At 52.2% G+C, this 15,281-nt stretch overlaps 4 protein-coding genes across 4 annotated transcripts; 2 read left to right on the forward strand and 2 right to left on the reverse strand.

The window, feature by feature from the left end:
- Positions 1-780: 780 nt before the first annotated feature.
- GLRG_04772 (SWIM zinc finger protein) lies at positions 781-1,799 on the forward strand (the record flags this gene model as incomplete). Its single annotated transcript, XM_008095457.1, has 2 exons — positions 781-1,302; positions 1,353-1,799. The coding sequence occupies 2 exons, from the start codon at positions 781-783 to the stop codon at positions 1,797-1,799; spliced, it is 969 nt and encodes a 322-aa protein (XP_008093648.1).
- A 4,197-nt stretch (positions 1,800-5,996) lies between these two features.
- On the reverse strand, positions 5,997-6,467 carry GLRG_04773 (uncharacterized protein; the record flags this gene model as incomplete). Its single annotated transcript, XM_008095458.1, has 3 exons — positions 5,997-6,134; positions 6,220-6,358; positions 6,415-6,467. 3 exons carry the CDS (start codon positions 6,465-6,467, stop codon positions 5,997-5,999), a joined length of 330 nt encoding a protein of 109 aa, XP_008093649.1.
- Positions 6,468-7,962: 1,495 nt separating this feature from the next.
- Positions 7,963-8,688, forward strand: GLRG_04774 (uncharacterized protein; the record flags this gene model as incomplete). Its single annotated transcript, XM_008095459.1, has 1 exon — positions 7,963-8,688. The coding sequence occupies one exon, from the start codon at positions 7,963-7,965 to the stop codon at positions 8,686-8,688; it is 726 nt and encodes a 241-aa protein (XP_008093650.1).
- Positions 8,689-9,641: 953 nt separating this feature from the next.
- Positions 9,642-10,555, reverse strand: GLRG_04775 (uncharacterized protein; the record flags this gene model as incomplete). The annotated part of the gene is made up of 3 exons (XM_008095460.1): positions 9,642-9,743; positions 9,907-10,242; positions 10,310-10,555. 3 exons carry the CDS (start codon positions 10,553-10,555, stop codon positions 9,642-9,644), a joined length of 684 nt encoding a protein of 227 aa, XP_008093651.1.
- Positions 10,556-15,281: the final 4,726 nt, after the last annotated feature.

The raw sequence follows: 15,281 nt of genomic DNA on the forward strand, positions 1-15,281 counted from the left end.
TATTCCCGGCATGTTTGTCATCTGATGTAGTCAAGTCAAAGAAGTCCTTGACGGACTTCTCTAAGAGTTGATTTTCTCAATACACTACACGCTTCTGAATATAGTCTTGATACAACTACTACTCTCTATCTCCGATATTGTCTCAATATCGATATCTTTGGCATTACAGATGAGCTTAGAGACTTATACATCGGACGATTTGCTGTTTAAAATGGATTTATTAGTTGTCTTGACAATTTAAAGTAATAGAAAAGTCCTCACTGACTTATGGAGTTACTGTACAAGGTACAAAGTGCTTGCTCTATTCTTTGTGAAATAAGGTTGAAATACCCTCATGCCAATAGGGCGTTAGGTGGTTCAAGCAGTTGGTATGGTTGGATGTAAGAGTTGTCAAGCTCATCCTGCACCAGCTCTCCCCATACTGATGCCGTATGGATATCTATGTCGGGTGTGTTAGTCAGCATGACTAGCCATTCTGATCACGTGAGCGTCGGGCACTTGCAAATCACATGACTTCCAGTTGCTGGGCTGGTGTGGCGTGTGTGGTGGCTTCCGTCATTGACGATGTGGATTGTGGTGGAAAGCCCGCTGAGCCAGCCGTTCTTGCCTACCTGTACGGATACTTCACTTCACGACTTAAGGTTTCTGAAACAAAGTCATAAACACCACAACCCCGCTCTTGGCCATCGACATCCTCATTGGAATTACCTGCCTCGCATCTCATTCATCACGTCTACATCTCTTGATACATCATCGACGCCACAAAGACACTCCTTCGCAATGGTGGGTACCCGCGCTCGCAACAGAGCGACCCGCTCCGTGTCCGGACGCCGTCAGAGGTTGCAAAGATCCACCACAGGAGCAGCCTCGACGGCCGTGAGGAAGCCGGTGGCCTCGTCGAGCCGGAAAAGAAAAGCCAGCCTCACGGACGACATATCGCCACCAGACAGCACTGACAAGGCAAAGAAAAGAAAAGCCAGTCTCGCGGACGATATATCGCAATCAGACAGCACTGACAAGGCAAAAACGCCAAAGACTGCTGTTGCTACCGCCAAAAAAGAGAGGCGACTGCGTCGATACCGACCTACAGCACCCGAAAGCTTTCGTGAAATCTATCGTCGTGCCTTAACCCAGAGGTTTTACATCCTTGACCGATATCGTTGCGGCACTGCAGATATCCCCGAGGAGGAGGTCCAGCTGACGGGCTCTACCGGCAATATTTATACAGTTCATATCTGTCAGAAGCCGTCTTGCACCTGTCCACACTGGCTAAAGGGCAACCAATGCAAGCATTGGCTCTATGTATGTTGCCGTCGCAGTCGCCTGTCCGCACCAGGACTAACGTCTTCCAGGTCATGTCGCGAGTCCTACGCGCCAAGTACGAGCTCACGTACCAACTGGCCCTTGTTCCCAGTGAACTCAGGGAGATATTTGCAAACGCCCCGCCCATTGATGCCTCGTCAGAGGGGTCTCAAGACAAGAACCGCAAACCCGTAGAGGGCGATTGCCCCATCTGCTTCTCAGAGTTCGAGACCGGGAGCGACGAAACCATTGTGTGGTGTCGCGCAGCATGCGGTCAGAACATCCACAAGGACTGCTTCGAGACGTGGGCGGCTACAAAAACAAAACGTCGTGGTTCCGGCGCAGGTGACGTGACTTGCCCGTTCTGCCGGAGCATCTGGCAAGGCGACGACGATATGGTGAAGAGGATCAAGGGGGGAGGCAAAATCACCCACGAAGGCTACGTCAACGTCGCCGATGAGCTGGGCATCAGTCCTTACAGGGGTAAGATCGCATAGGATCATTCTTTAATTCTGATACAAAAGCTGATAATCCATCGGTGCAGACCATAGCACCTACTCTAGATGGTGGAGAAGGTATCATTGAGTACCTAGCATCCATTGCTAGTGTTTCAACCGCACTTTGGAGAGCGGGCGATGTCTGCCCTTGGTACAATCCGACACAATCTTGCATGTTCCGCGCTTGCCGACAGCGTGATTTCCATGCTTGCTTGAACTCGGTGGAGAGAATAGGCGCAGTGTATCCACCAAGATATGACATGGTGACATTCGTCGGCGGCGGTTGGCCACTCGATGGATAAATCCGAGTGCTTGGATGACCTCGTGTTGCCCCGCGGAGTTGACACTCTGGTGATGGCAATTTCCAATGGTGCTATATCGGCTGATAGTATAGCAAAGACGCATTGGAAAGACAAAAGAGTGGTGGAGATTGTCAGTCAGGGGTCCAACCATGGTCGAGAAGGCGGAGACGACATTAATGTCAAACAACGATTGGTGGGATGCCCCAGCCTGCATTGTCTTGCCATTATAATTGTATTTCTAAGAGATTACCCTGAGATCCTACACGTGGTACAAGCACAGATCCGTTATCGCAAGTAGGTAGATGACGTGTACGGCGAGGACTGTCATGGTGGTATGCCGGATTCTATTTTGAGGTGCCATTTCTTGTCATCTATCATTTCTTTATTATGAAACCTTCCGGCACAGTTCTGCCATACAAGCTGACTACCACTTTACAATGGCTCACTATTGCAACTGACAGTCTCTGGTTCGTCATTAACTCTATTCTTGGCCAATACGCCTCTAGACGCCGTAACCCCTCCCTAGACGGCTCGTATTCTAGCTTTCACGCTTACCAGATCATCTGGCCCGGCACCAGGCACTGTGATACGTGTAAAGACCTTACAACGGCGCCGTGCATCACGGCGCTGCGGCCTTTGCGAACGATTCGGTGTCCGCGGGCCGGGCAAGCCACGTGGGCCCTTTGGCTGGCGAACATCGAACAAGCTTTCGGGTGGTGAACTGAGTGGGGGCCAGCGGCAACACGTTGTCGCTGGGCCGGTGTAGCCAACAAGCCGCATATCCGGGACAGTATAGACTGAACGAGGACATACTCGGCGGAATGTCAGTTGTTGATCCCCTTCCAGAGACCAGTGGCTGGCCTCGGTCCTCGTCGCATTGCCCCAGCAGAAGGGACTGGAAGCTTCGGGAGCTGGGCAACTCATCTGCTCATATGCTGCTCTGGTTAAATAGGCTGCTGCATCGGGTATGAGGGCGTAACTCGCCGAAATTCCGTTCGCGGAGCACGATGGGTACGCGATTTAGCGATACATGGTTTCTCTGGATGGAACACGGTAACAATGAGGAGAGAAAAAACGATGGACAGCTCACCGGCAAGGCGTGGGAGGTTGATGGAAACACGTGCGTGCTCTCACGCCCTACCCCTAGTATGATACTTGTCTTCATTTTTGCTTGAAATGCACACACCAGCACTTACAACCTCTACCTACATCTTGGGTCGCTGCTTACACAACAATCATCCCACCCGCACTCCAAGTACCCAGAGCCCAAGATCTGCGCAATTAGTCTCAGACCATGGACCTCTTACAGCATCGGCGACCATGTTCACAATTCTTGTCTCGAAGAAGATGGGTATATGTGTGGGCGGCTGGCGGAGGAGGCCTAAGGGAGCCGAAAGTTCACGTGTTTCTTATAATGGGGTACCATCACGTTTCCAGCAGCTGACGAGACACGATGACGATGAAGCATCGTGCCAGATGAACCATCGTGCACTAAAGGGGCCTTTTGGAAGACCATTCACGAATTCAGGACTTCTCAGTTGTCCAAATGTCTCGACGCCCGCGGCATGGCCGCCCCCCCCCCCCCCCCTCACCGCCCTGCTCAAGGGCCCATGTCAGCATGGTTGTCGCCGACTCCGTGCGGCACGGTCGCCTCCGCCATACCACCTTCAGGGGGGGGGGGGGGGCGTTTGGGACTGCCTAACCTAATCAAGAAGTAGGCAGTACCAGCCTCTAATAGTAGGGGCGTCGAGAATACCATAACTGGAACTAAGTAATCTTGTTAGTATATGCGTATCCTAACCCCACCTCAGACTACCTGTGCATCTTGATACAGGCACGTAGGGTTACTTGGGGTTGGGGTTAGGGTTTGCGTGGTCAGATTGGTTTGGGTGTTTACAGCTGTCATTAGAGGCTCGTACTGCCTATTTGTCTTATCCGTTGCCAACCTTCAGCGATCGAGCGCTGCCCCCTTCTCCCTTCGCTTATCTCCCTTTTCTGACTGACTCGTCATCACGAGCCTGTCGATAACCGACACCGATCTGGTCAGTTCCGCGTTGGCGGAGATGCGTGCCACTATCACAAGTTCGCGCTCGCCCATGGACCTTGAGTCGGTTAGCACCTTGGAGACGTGGGTGGGCACGTTCTTGATCTACAAGGGGGGGGGGGGGGTGTCTACACTTGAAGTTGCAACCCTAAGCCCCGTGACCTTCTCCCGCCAGCCGGTGGAGATAAGGTCAAAGTGCACGTTCAGATGGCAAGCTCTGAATACGAGTAAGAAGCTTCTGTTTATAACTGTTTTGTTCAGAGCCGGATGGCGTACAGGTAGATTGTATGTATATGCGTATGACGGTGCTATATGTCATGTGTCAAGTAACGAGGGTATGTGTACGTATTGCCAACATGTAAGCAAAACAGGGCAGGGCCAAGATTGTCCCTAATGCCAAGTTTACTACACGTGGGTATTGCGGCGCCGCCCTCAGCCCGTCATGTCAATACCTAGACTCCATTGAATACAGGGTTCCAGGCGGGGTGGAAGAGAAGCTCTGCCTACCGCAACCACATCACCGCACGAGGCAGGGGAGAATAAGGAGGGAGATCAGGCCGGGGGTGAGCCCGGTGAGACCATGTCCTCCCCGCCCTCCCCTCCCTGCATATCCACGGAGTGTCGGCAAGGAGTATCCCATCCCAGCCACGCTTGCGCCATCCATCCGCCAGGGGGGGGTCCGTAGCAACGGCACCCAATCACAGATGGACCCGAGCCGTTCGCGAAGGTCCTCCCCGGGGCCGGGCCCCAACCTCCCTTCAAGACATGCGGCATCGGGCAGCGTCCACGACTCAAGAGACACGCACACACACATACCCACAGACGGCAACGTTTGCCGATCTTCGCTATTTTCTGGCACATATCTCACCCCCCGGTATGTGTGCATAAAGACCTTATTTGCTTTGCAATTTAGACCAAATCTTACCCCAAGGCTCGATGCGACATCGGAACGTGCCCGAGTCGCGGTGCCCCTCCCCATTATCTCTTCTCTTATCCTTACGATAACCAGTGCAAGCTCGGCCCGCCGGCGACCTTCCCCTCCCCCATGCCGGGTTCTTGAAGAACACTACCGCGCTTGTTCCCGGGTTGGTGAGATTGTGTGTTTCTTTTAGAAATAGTCTGTTGTGTTGAGCATCGCGCGTGATACCGATACTGTCCCCCCCCCTTCGCCTATTTCAAGAATATTTTTGTGTACCTATGTACCGCTCAGAGGGACCGCCTTGGGTGGTTATCTCAGTCGGTGAGATTGGGTGAGATTCTCGTTGACTCCAACAATCCCTTCTTGCTTGGGAACACCAGGGTTATTTGTCAACATTCACACTCATGGTAGAAACTCCAAGGGCAGGAACAGGAGACCAGTCACATCCGAAGACAGAGCACGGATAGAGTGGAGTAGAACATGGGACATTTGATGGGTAAATTGATTATGTTGGATAGTATCATGCATGCATATTCCATCCCTTCTACATGAGTATGGCATCTTTGGGTATAGATAGAAACATTAACGACAACGCTGACAAATACGCAAAACTAGTATGGCGGAAAGAAAGTTCAGCCATTCCAGGACCCCTAAGAAGAGATAAGACACTCGGCGCTAATAGCGTCTCCCCTGCCTCTCGGTCTCTGTGCCAAGGATGGCTTGTCATGATCTGATGAGCGGCCCAGGATCATGGGTGGGGTCAAGGGTGCATAGCCATGGGTATAACCTTACGAACAGGCATGCCTGACTAGGGAGAGGGTAAAGGGGGGGGGAAGAGGTGAGTGCCGGTCAGGCTTAGGGGAGGGAGAGATCCCCCCCCCCCATCCGCCGTTCACGCCGTTACCACTTGGCAAGGCTTGGCTTAGCTTATCTTAGCACCAGCCGCGGACGGAATCCTGGTCCGCCGTGCAATAGCCCCTGCCGTCTGCGCAGTCGAAGCCCGACTTTGCGATCTCGCGACAGGCGTCCTCCCACTGGTCGCCGGCAACACCTTGACCGCTTCCCACGCACTGGAAAGGGCCATGAGTCAGCAACTGCGAGGTCTGATTTTCTCTGGTCTGGCCGGGTATGCCAACCAAGGGGTCAGTTACTCACGCGTCCGCTGGGGGTATCGTAGGAAGCTGATCCCCACTGGTACTTCTTGGAGGCGTAGAGCTCGCAGGCCTTGATGGTGATGCGCCAGTTGTAGCTGTCGCCGTTGTGGCATGTGCAGCTCTGATGAAGGTTGGCGGAACTGGTGGGCGGTGTCAGTTCCCTAGAGAGATGGGGTTGGAGAGGCAATAGGCTTACGCGAAAGAGACGAAGAGGAACACGGCGGCCATCTTGGAGACGGAGAACTGCATTTTGTCGGTGGCGGCGGCGATGATGGTCTAGCTGGGCAGTGTGTGGACGTGACTGTGATGGGGGAGATTATGTCAACGAGTGGAAAGATATCGTTACCGGTGATGAGATCAGAAGCCGAGGGTGAAAGAGAGCGTAAACGGTAGGTAAATAAGGCCGAAGAACCCCATGGCAGACAAACGGGTGGATTTGACTCTGGTTTATATTATCTATTGAAGACGATCGGCCCAGTGGGTATAGGGGTGTCCTCACGGCAGGTGATTTTAGATGTGGTCATCCCCTTTGGCGGCAGACATCATCTAAATCTGCCAGGTTCCCCCCTTCAGCCGGCTCTTCATGCATCCAGGGCCCGCAACTAGAGTAGCTACCCTGGGTAGGTAGGCCAGCCTGAAGTGAGTAGAGTAGGGTGACGTCTGAGTGAGTGCGAAGGATGCGCGAACGGGACCACTGGGCGGCACAGAGCCGGCAGGGTTCCTAATCGCACCCGTTCTTAGACTCGACGTATCAACATTGAGACTCGACGCCATCTCGGCGTCTTCCGGATGTCATTCTTGGGGACTGCGCTTGCTGGCGTCTGCCGAGTGGCGACGGTAGCTAAATGTGTACCACGTATGTAATTCGGGCATGGGAGCGTCGCAGATTCTGGGCAAGGGGATGGAAATGGGAGGGCGATAGGTATGGTCCCCTGATATACAGGACCGAGGCTGTGATGGCAGGATGGCTATAGAAAGCCTGCTTGGTTACCTACCCTTGGCGCGTTTGCCGAATCAGAGAATGAGCATATCCCCATGCTTAACTGGTCACCTAATATCTCTAATATCCAAGATAAGCAGGAGGTATGATCTTTACCCTTTTCGGTGCCCATCTTGTGACTCTCCCAACCGGCTGCCGTCTGAATCGTCCCACCCCTGACCATGCCGACCAGCATCGCACCGGGATCGAGTCAGTACGAAGTCGTACCGGCGCCGGGTCGCCATGGCGCACGTTGGCCTAACTTGATTTCTACTGGCTTCCAATGCGCGGGGAAACGAGGCGCAATGACACGGTACCCGGGTCGGTCGGCGAGGCCACACGCGCTTCTGGGAGCATTACGGAGTAGTAGTAGTACTGAGTATGCCTGCCGCCGCCCCGCGGCCAAGAAGTCGGGAAGCGTGCGAGATAAGCAATTGTGAGATAGATTGTGGACTCGTATGAGCACGCAATTACTCTCTGGGCGGCCCTGGTCCAGCGAACATCAAGGTTGTGCACGGGGACCATGTTCATGGCCACCGCTCGATGCTCTTGTCCAGCCGGCTTATAATTACTCGAGACGATCTCCCACCTCCCATAGCTAGAGCTCCCTCACTCACCAGCAACGGCTAGTCCATTTACTCATTATCATTCTATCAACCTCAAACACACTTGGTTCTTCTCAAATACGTTGGTTTTCCGCTGAAACAAAACATCCTCAACCTTTTAATTTAATACAACCATCTGGAGAAACATCCAGCCTCAGCAATGCGTTTCTCCATCCTCGCCGCCGCGGGACTCCTCGCCGCCGGCGCCACTGCCGCTCCCACACCTGAGCCGGCGGCTCTCAACTGGGACGACGTCCTCGTCTTCATGGACGACGGCAGCACCAAGGTTATGAAGGCCTCCAAGTGGGCCGAGATCGAACGCCGCGCACCGCTCCCCCCCGTCCCCGAAAGCTTCAGCACCGACCCCGTGCCCAGAGCGCCCGACACCATCACCCGCCGCGACTGCGAGCAGTCCACCGAGGCCCAGATCCTCACCGACGAGAACTTCCTCGGCGCCGATGTTGCCGTGTCGCCCGTCCTGAGCTCGTATGGCGGCATCTCCGACGTCTCGGTCGCCAGCGGCTACTCGATCCAAAACACCGTCACCGTTCAGGTCAGCAGCGATGTCACCCTCGTCGAGAAGGTCCTCTCCATCAACCTCGGCGTCAGCTACGCCTACAGTTGGACCACGACCGAGACCACGACCGTCCGTTTCACCATGGGGCCGAGCAACTACGGCCTTGTCGTCTCCCAGCCCAACGTCCGCCGCGTCACCGGCAACATGCTCTCCGGCTGCACCGACAGCCCCAGAGTCACGCCCTTTGTCTCCGACACCTACACGAGCCAGTCCTACGGCCACCTCAACTGGGTCAAGGGCGTCATCCGCCTCTGCAACAGCACCACATACCCGGTCCCCTACTGCTCCGGCGAGGGTATGCACTATTAAGCGGCTCCCCCTCCCCCACCGCCGGTGCGCCATCCATGCACCCGGAGGCCGAGGTCCGCGACCCTCCACGGCCATAATTCTGGGCCCGTAAAGAGCGTCTGGCACGCATAGGGCTCTCCTGGGGGCCGAGCCTGAGACCGGCAACGCAGTACGATATTTACGTCATCACCTTCCTGCACAACATGTCTTATTATACCACTTTTGCGGAAACGTCTTACGAGATCTATTCATTCACATTCTATATTTTCTTTTATACCTATTGTATCGGGCTTGGAGCAGCAAGTCTTTCCAAACGGCTAGGACGACGGTTTTGGACGACCACGTGTTTTGATGATTTAGCGATAACGATACCAGTCTGCTGTAGTAGGCCCATGTAGGGGCATGAAAGGGTCTATTTCCCTTGGCTAAACATATTAAAATCTGAAAACATTTCAAACTCTTCACAAACATCTATTTCGCGGTTCCCATTGCAAGTCCACATTGTGCGCCCAATACCAGGCTTCCGGATGTGAAACGACGATTCAGTCGTGGTTCGTTAGCACGCTCTCGCATACATAATCACTCAACTGTACCTACATACATAACCCTTGGGCCAATGGTTTCTCGATGGCCTCACCCTTTCGAGAACCCAATTCCTCGAGTTAATGCACTGCAGGCGAGGGAGTGCCTTAGGGCTGGGCTTTTGTCCAAGTACAGTAAAGCCCTCATCGATGGACTTTGGCGACTGACATTTATTGCGCGTTATTTTCATAGTCATCTTCAGTTATCACGAATTCGCTCGCTTCCGCTGCGAAAGGATCTACCCTAGAAAACAAGAATATGCTGGTTTCACCTCTGGAAGAACTTGCTTGGATGTAGCTTCTTGGTTTACCAACACTATTGTTTACTTAAAATGTGACCATCTTCTAGAAACAGTGGTGACACTGCATCGTAGAAAATGCCACGCTCGCGATCTACTGCTTCTCCCTCTCCGCTTTCAGCTTCTGGTCCTCCTCCTCGTTCTTGGGGACCTTGACAAAGGCCGGCACGGTGACGGCATTCAACTTGCGCAATGCCTAGAAATGGGTTAGAGGCGCGCCCGATGACAGATGCGGGACCGCCTACCCAAAACACCCGCCACTGCGAAACACGGCAGAACACGGCGACACCCGCCTGACTGGCGAGCCAGGCGAGCGTCCGGGCGGCGGTGAGAAAAGAGACCTGAACGGAGTCACGTACCTGCGAGAAAGCCCCGTCGGGGAGGTTGTTGTTCCACTTGTCGTTGACCTTGACGATCTTGCCGTCGTCTCCGACCTCGATCTGCACGACGCTCTCCATGGTCTGCTCCGTCTTGACGCCCTTGACGGTGTAGCTGTTCTTCAGCTCGAGCTCGATCGGGTTACCGGCGGACGTGACGGTGTGCGATTGGATCTTGATGGGGTTGAACAGCGCCGGGAGGCCGTACCACTGGGCGGCGAACTTGTCGTAGCCCTCGGCGACGGTGATGTTGTCCTGGAAAGTGGCGTTCCTGGACCACAGTGACAGGTGCTTCAGCGTGGGGTTACCCTCGAAGAGCTAAAGGCAAGCTTTGATCAGCCCGTCAATCATGCGAGCGGGGGGGGGGGATGGGCAGGGGTCATACATCGAGAACGCTGCCAACCAGAACCTTCTGCTGCTGCGACAGCGAGACGCCGGACTTCTGAACGATGTCGTTGTTCTTGATGCCGATGGACTCGAAGCTGGGCGCGTTGGCGTCGGCGGAGGCCTGCGCCTTGGCCGTCTCGGAGGGGGTGCCCGAAGCCATGTTTCTCTGGACTTGCTTTGCGATCGACTTGGTCTCTGGGTGGGTGGCGATCTGCTTTGCGATGTGTCTGGCGGATGAGTGCATGAAGGCGAGGATGAAGATGGGGTGAAGGGGATCAAACAAGAGTCAGGGACTTGCTTGTCAGGAGTTTTGGGGGGGTAATGAGTGGGTGAGTGAGTGAGTGAGTGAGTGAGTGAGAGAGAGAGTGAGCGATCTTGCTATGTCGTCAATGTCAAGTAACCGTCGTGCGCATATTCGTCGCGTCACCGGGCTGATGTGACACACTGCCATGATGAGCGCTGACGTCATGACTTGAGCTTTGATGAAGTGATGGATGCAGTTATGTTATACACCAAAACACAAGCCGTACGTGAGGGAATGTTGGAGTCTCAATACAAGCCGGAAACAGTATGTAGCCAAACATCTCATTCTTGATCCTACTGCGTCGGCCCTTCCATATGTCCCGCCGTCCCCGCGCCGGCTTGAACGTCCACGGGAGGCACAAGCGGCACCCGGACCTAGACTCGGACCCGGACTCGAAGACGGACCCGCTTGTGCCAGAATCACGGCGCTGACTAATCATAGAGGCAATACGAGTGTTACCTATTCTTATAGACCAAGGATTCTCTATACTGTTTTTGTTCTTTTATTGAGGTTTGTGGGGTTGTAAACGACATGAATGCACATGTGCAATCTCTTACCAGATTTGTGATTCTCACTAGTTAACTGTCTGCGGCCCAGTCCGCGGACATATCATGTTTACTACTCGAATCTGATATTCCTTCCCATCCACTCATTCCACCCACACACAACTCAGACTGCATGATTCAACTCTTCTCCATCATCGTCTTCCGCGGCCTTGGCAGCCAGTCAAGGGTCCCCCATCGAGTTGATACCCACTAAGGATCGGCGCTCAGTGTCACTACAGAGTTGCACTCCCGAGCAGTCGGCGCCAAGAGCCACATCATCTGACAGTACTCCCCTGGGAGGATGATCTTCACTGCAACTCGGCGGACGGGCGCACTGGCGGATCTATTGTTGCACGGAGAAGTACGTTACGGAGCATGCAAAAGCCAATCAATTTCCATGATAAGAGTGCGTGCCAATACCCCATGTTGTTCATATTGAATTTGCGTATACCTTTCTGAGACCTGTACCTAGACGTTGTTGAATCCAATCTTTGCCGTGATCATCAACTCTTTCGTTTCACCCCACGTGTTCAAGTCCCGGACTCTTATTGGTCCCGATGAGTGTATTCACTGTGTGCCCCTGCAGATCTCATCTCACGATACGTCTAGTATGGCTTAGCCAAAATGGAAAACACGCTCTTTTGGTTGTTGCCTTCATTGGTTGTTGATTCTAGATCGGCTTTCCTCATTCACTGGAGGTGATGTTTCGGCGCTTTGGGCGTGTTTATCGTCAATCCTCAACCAGGTGCATCCTGGATGATGAATAAACTTCTCGCACCAGGCATTCTACACTGCATGGCAGAGCATGCCAAGCTGAACGTGTGCCTGGGCTCACGACGGCTGTGATCCGTCGAATCACGTCCGTCACAAGAGCGGAACTGTCGGCAGCCAAGCTCCCGGGCTCTGTCTGATTCGTAGCCAATCACCCAGGATGGATGGGGACTCCAGTGCCACTTTCGTGCATTTAGTCTTGGATGCCGGTAGCCATTATTTCAGCGACGGTATTGCCGACAAACTAGCGCTAGTCAGGGATTATCTATATGGACCTCCCATTGTGTTGGCTCGGTTCAGGCCAGGGTCTAGTGATTTAAGTTTGGAGATTCCTCGGTAGATTGATTGTTCCCTGCCATTTCCCTGTTCGATGTTATCTCGGTCGTTATGTCCCCAGTCATGTTGACAGGGCCGACCGCTGTCGTGTATTTGTATCTAGTTGGGGTAGCCTAGGCCTACAGGGTGTGCTATCCGTCGTGCAGAGCCAAGATCAATTAAAATTATGCCAAGCAACGCCGTACCGAATCAAGTTCCTCGGGCCTGTTTAGGTATCTTCATGACTTGGTCCTGTTGCGGGTCGTGGGAAGATGCTACTATGTATACAACGTAGCTCTTGCTGATAAGAAAATAGGCTCCACGTGACAAGTTGAGGATTTCTTAGTGTCGCCCCATGGCACACGGAGAAGAAGCTTGTGTTATTAAAATAGCCCAAACAGGAGGTCTGTATTCTACCAACCTCTAGACACATGAGCCGACACTAGGAAACGTTTCGCTTTGACAGATGGTTTAGATTTCCCTGGCTCGAGCCGGGATACACCGAAGTACTGTCTATCCAGGACCTCGGTCCACGTTTACCCCGTCGTGACTGTGCGTGTCGCTGCCATTCTCCGCCAACCAACATTGGAACCCGGAGAAACAGCGGGTCATACTCCTGAGTGAGGAGAAAGCTGTTTAAACACGGGAATTTTCGAGTCATCTTCCTAGTTGTTTAGCACACTGCCAAGTCTTTTGCGGGCATCTATCCATAGGTTATAATGTCGTCTCATAACGTCATTCGTTACCTTTGTCGGCGCCATACGCTTGGCACTTCGCTAAGCACGTGCTTCGAAGAAACGTGCAATCCTTGTTGATATGCTACTATCGGACGGATTGAACGGTTGGTATTTTGCACGTGGTCAAGGTTGCGGTCATGCCTAGGTCCTGGCGTCTGTCCCTAATAGTTAATTAGAGTTAATTAACATCAAACTGACAGGCGGGGGGGTAGCGCAATGGTACAATAAGGAGGCATCCGCGTTTGGCAGGTGGTGCCGCAATACGATAACAAATGCCTTGGACCATGCAAGTATCTAGATAGAAGATCTAACAATATCTCTTAAGTGCAGAAACAACTCCCTTCTCAGCGGAGAATGTATGCGCGGACAAGGCTTTTAGCAAGATTCTAGATCCAGTTTCTGGTGTCTATACGGTCGATAAATGCATAGAAATGCGCAGAATCTTACAACACGATGACGGCACGTTGACATGCACTATCTACTCTCTCGCCATCGTAAGCTGGTAATTTACAATTCCAAGATGTTAGCCGGCCCCAGAAAATCCATGACACCATTTGACCCTAGAATGCCGTTGTGGAACCTCCGGTGTAATAATGTCCAAGTATGTCTAGGTCACCGTTCAAAGTCGACTATAGAGAGGTCTAATTCACACCCCAACTACATGTATACGCTCGTATTCTACCACAAAATATCGATCTCCATGTGCAAGCGCCAAAGGTCTACTCCACACAGGTCGATGATCTCAGCTATACATAGTAACATCTACAGGTCGTTGACGAAATCATCTTAAAGCTCTCTATCATTCGGAAGTCTCGGCATCAATTTACTTTGCAGATCGCATGGTCACGTTATCAAACACGGACTGACGTGACGCACCAAATACTTACCGGCGTATCAAATATAGCATCTCGGTGAGATAATACACTTTGAGTGGGTCTGCTAAGGGTTCTTTATTGAGACGCAAGGAGCGTCATCAGCCATTTAATGGTATAAGATTGATTCGCTGCAGCTGTAGATTGCGATGTAAAGGAACTTTATCGTGCAACGTCAGACGTCAGATGCATTGGCATTATTCAAGATGGATCCTGGCAAAGAATCACGGGATCTTGGAATAGAGTGGCCTGAAATATGTCAGGTTGTTTGGCTATGAGTCAACCCGACGATCATCAGTCGATGACGATAATCTCAAGATTATAAGTGCTAGTCCTAACGAAGGTGAATCTTCGACATGCTAAGGACTGGCGCAGTACACTACGCTAACCTTTACCATAGAATGGCCCCCTCGACTCGGAGACATCCTGGCCGCAACGACCCTGATGCTAAGGGATCTCAAACGGGTGGCTGCTCTGAAAGAACTTTCCGACGTCGGATTGCACTTCCAGCCAACGTTATTGTGCAAACGACCTGACGGGTCAGTATATACCCGAGCTGATGCGGCGGGGACAGTTGATAAGTCTTCATTAGTTTCGGATTTGGTTTCAGTCCCAGTGAGCTCGGAGTTTCGGCTTTTTCATAGATCAATGTCATCCAAGTCTATGGAGTTCGCCGTAGCCAGATGTTCGTCCTGAAGAAACACCAAATTTATGCCGACACCGTGGTTTTGGTCTGGCCGGGTGATATGCCTAATTCCTTTGATAACAAAATCCGGATGCTGATATGTCAGCGTCACCTCGCTCCCTGTTCTTTTAGTGCCGTCAAGGTATCGTATTCCATAAGCCAGGTCTTTTAATCAGTGTCATGACTGACAGAATCACGCGCCTGGTATCTCCAGGGTTCCATTCAGGCCAACAGCAAAGCTTGACCTTTGGCCATCATTATTTATTTCATCGGTTAGAGCACTGTTGACTTGGCAATGAGTGCAACAATTGTAGAAATACGTGACGGGGCTAGTCCCATCGGTCCCTAGCAACGTGGTGTTCTAAAACCGACTACTTTAGCTTCCGTGTGCCAGAACCAGACTTGTATTTCACAATATATGGTTAATGAGTGTCTTCTCACTCTTCAGTAAGTCATTTGGTTGAGGAACAGACGACATTGAGTGTCGCTGTAGTCGATTATACCAGATCGTATAATGGACCCTCCCTGTCCACAGAGACCAAATAAGCTTTCACTAATACCTTGTTGGGTAATTAACGCACAAATATCTGCCAAGGCAGCAGCAGTACTATTACTAAAGATATCTAGAAATAGTAGTCTTTTTATAATCTACTACTACTCTTAACGCCCTTATTTAGGCTGCTATTAAAGTATAGAAGAAGTTAGAAGGAGAGATATTATAGCACCTAACTAAAAGTATAA

The sequence above is a fragment of the Colletotrichum graminicola genome, assembly GCF_000149035.1.
Source record: "Colletotrichum graminicola M1.001 genomic scaffold supercont1.15, whole genome shotgun sequence".
Classification (NCBI taxonomy): domain Eukaryota; kingdom Fungi; phylum Ascomycota; class Sordariomycetes; order Glomerellales; family Glomerellaceae; genus Colletotrichum; species Colletotrichum graminicola.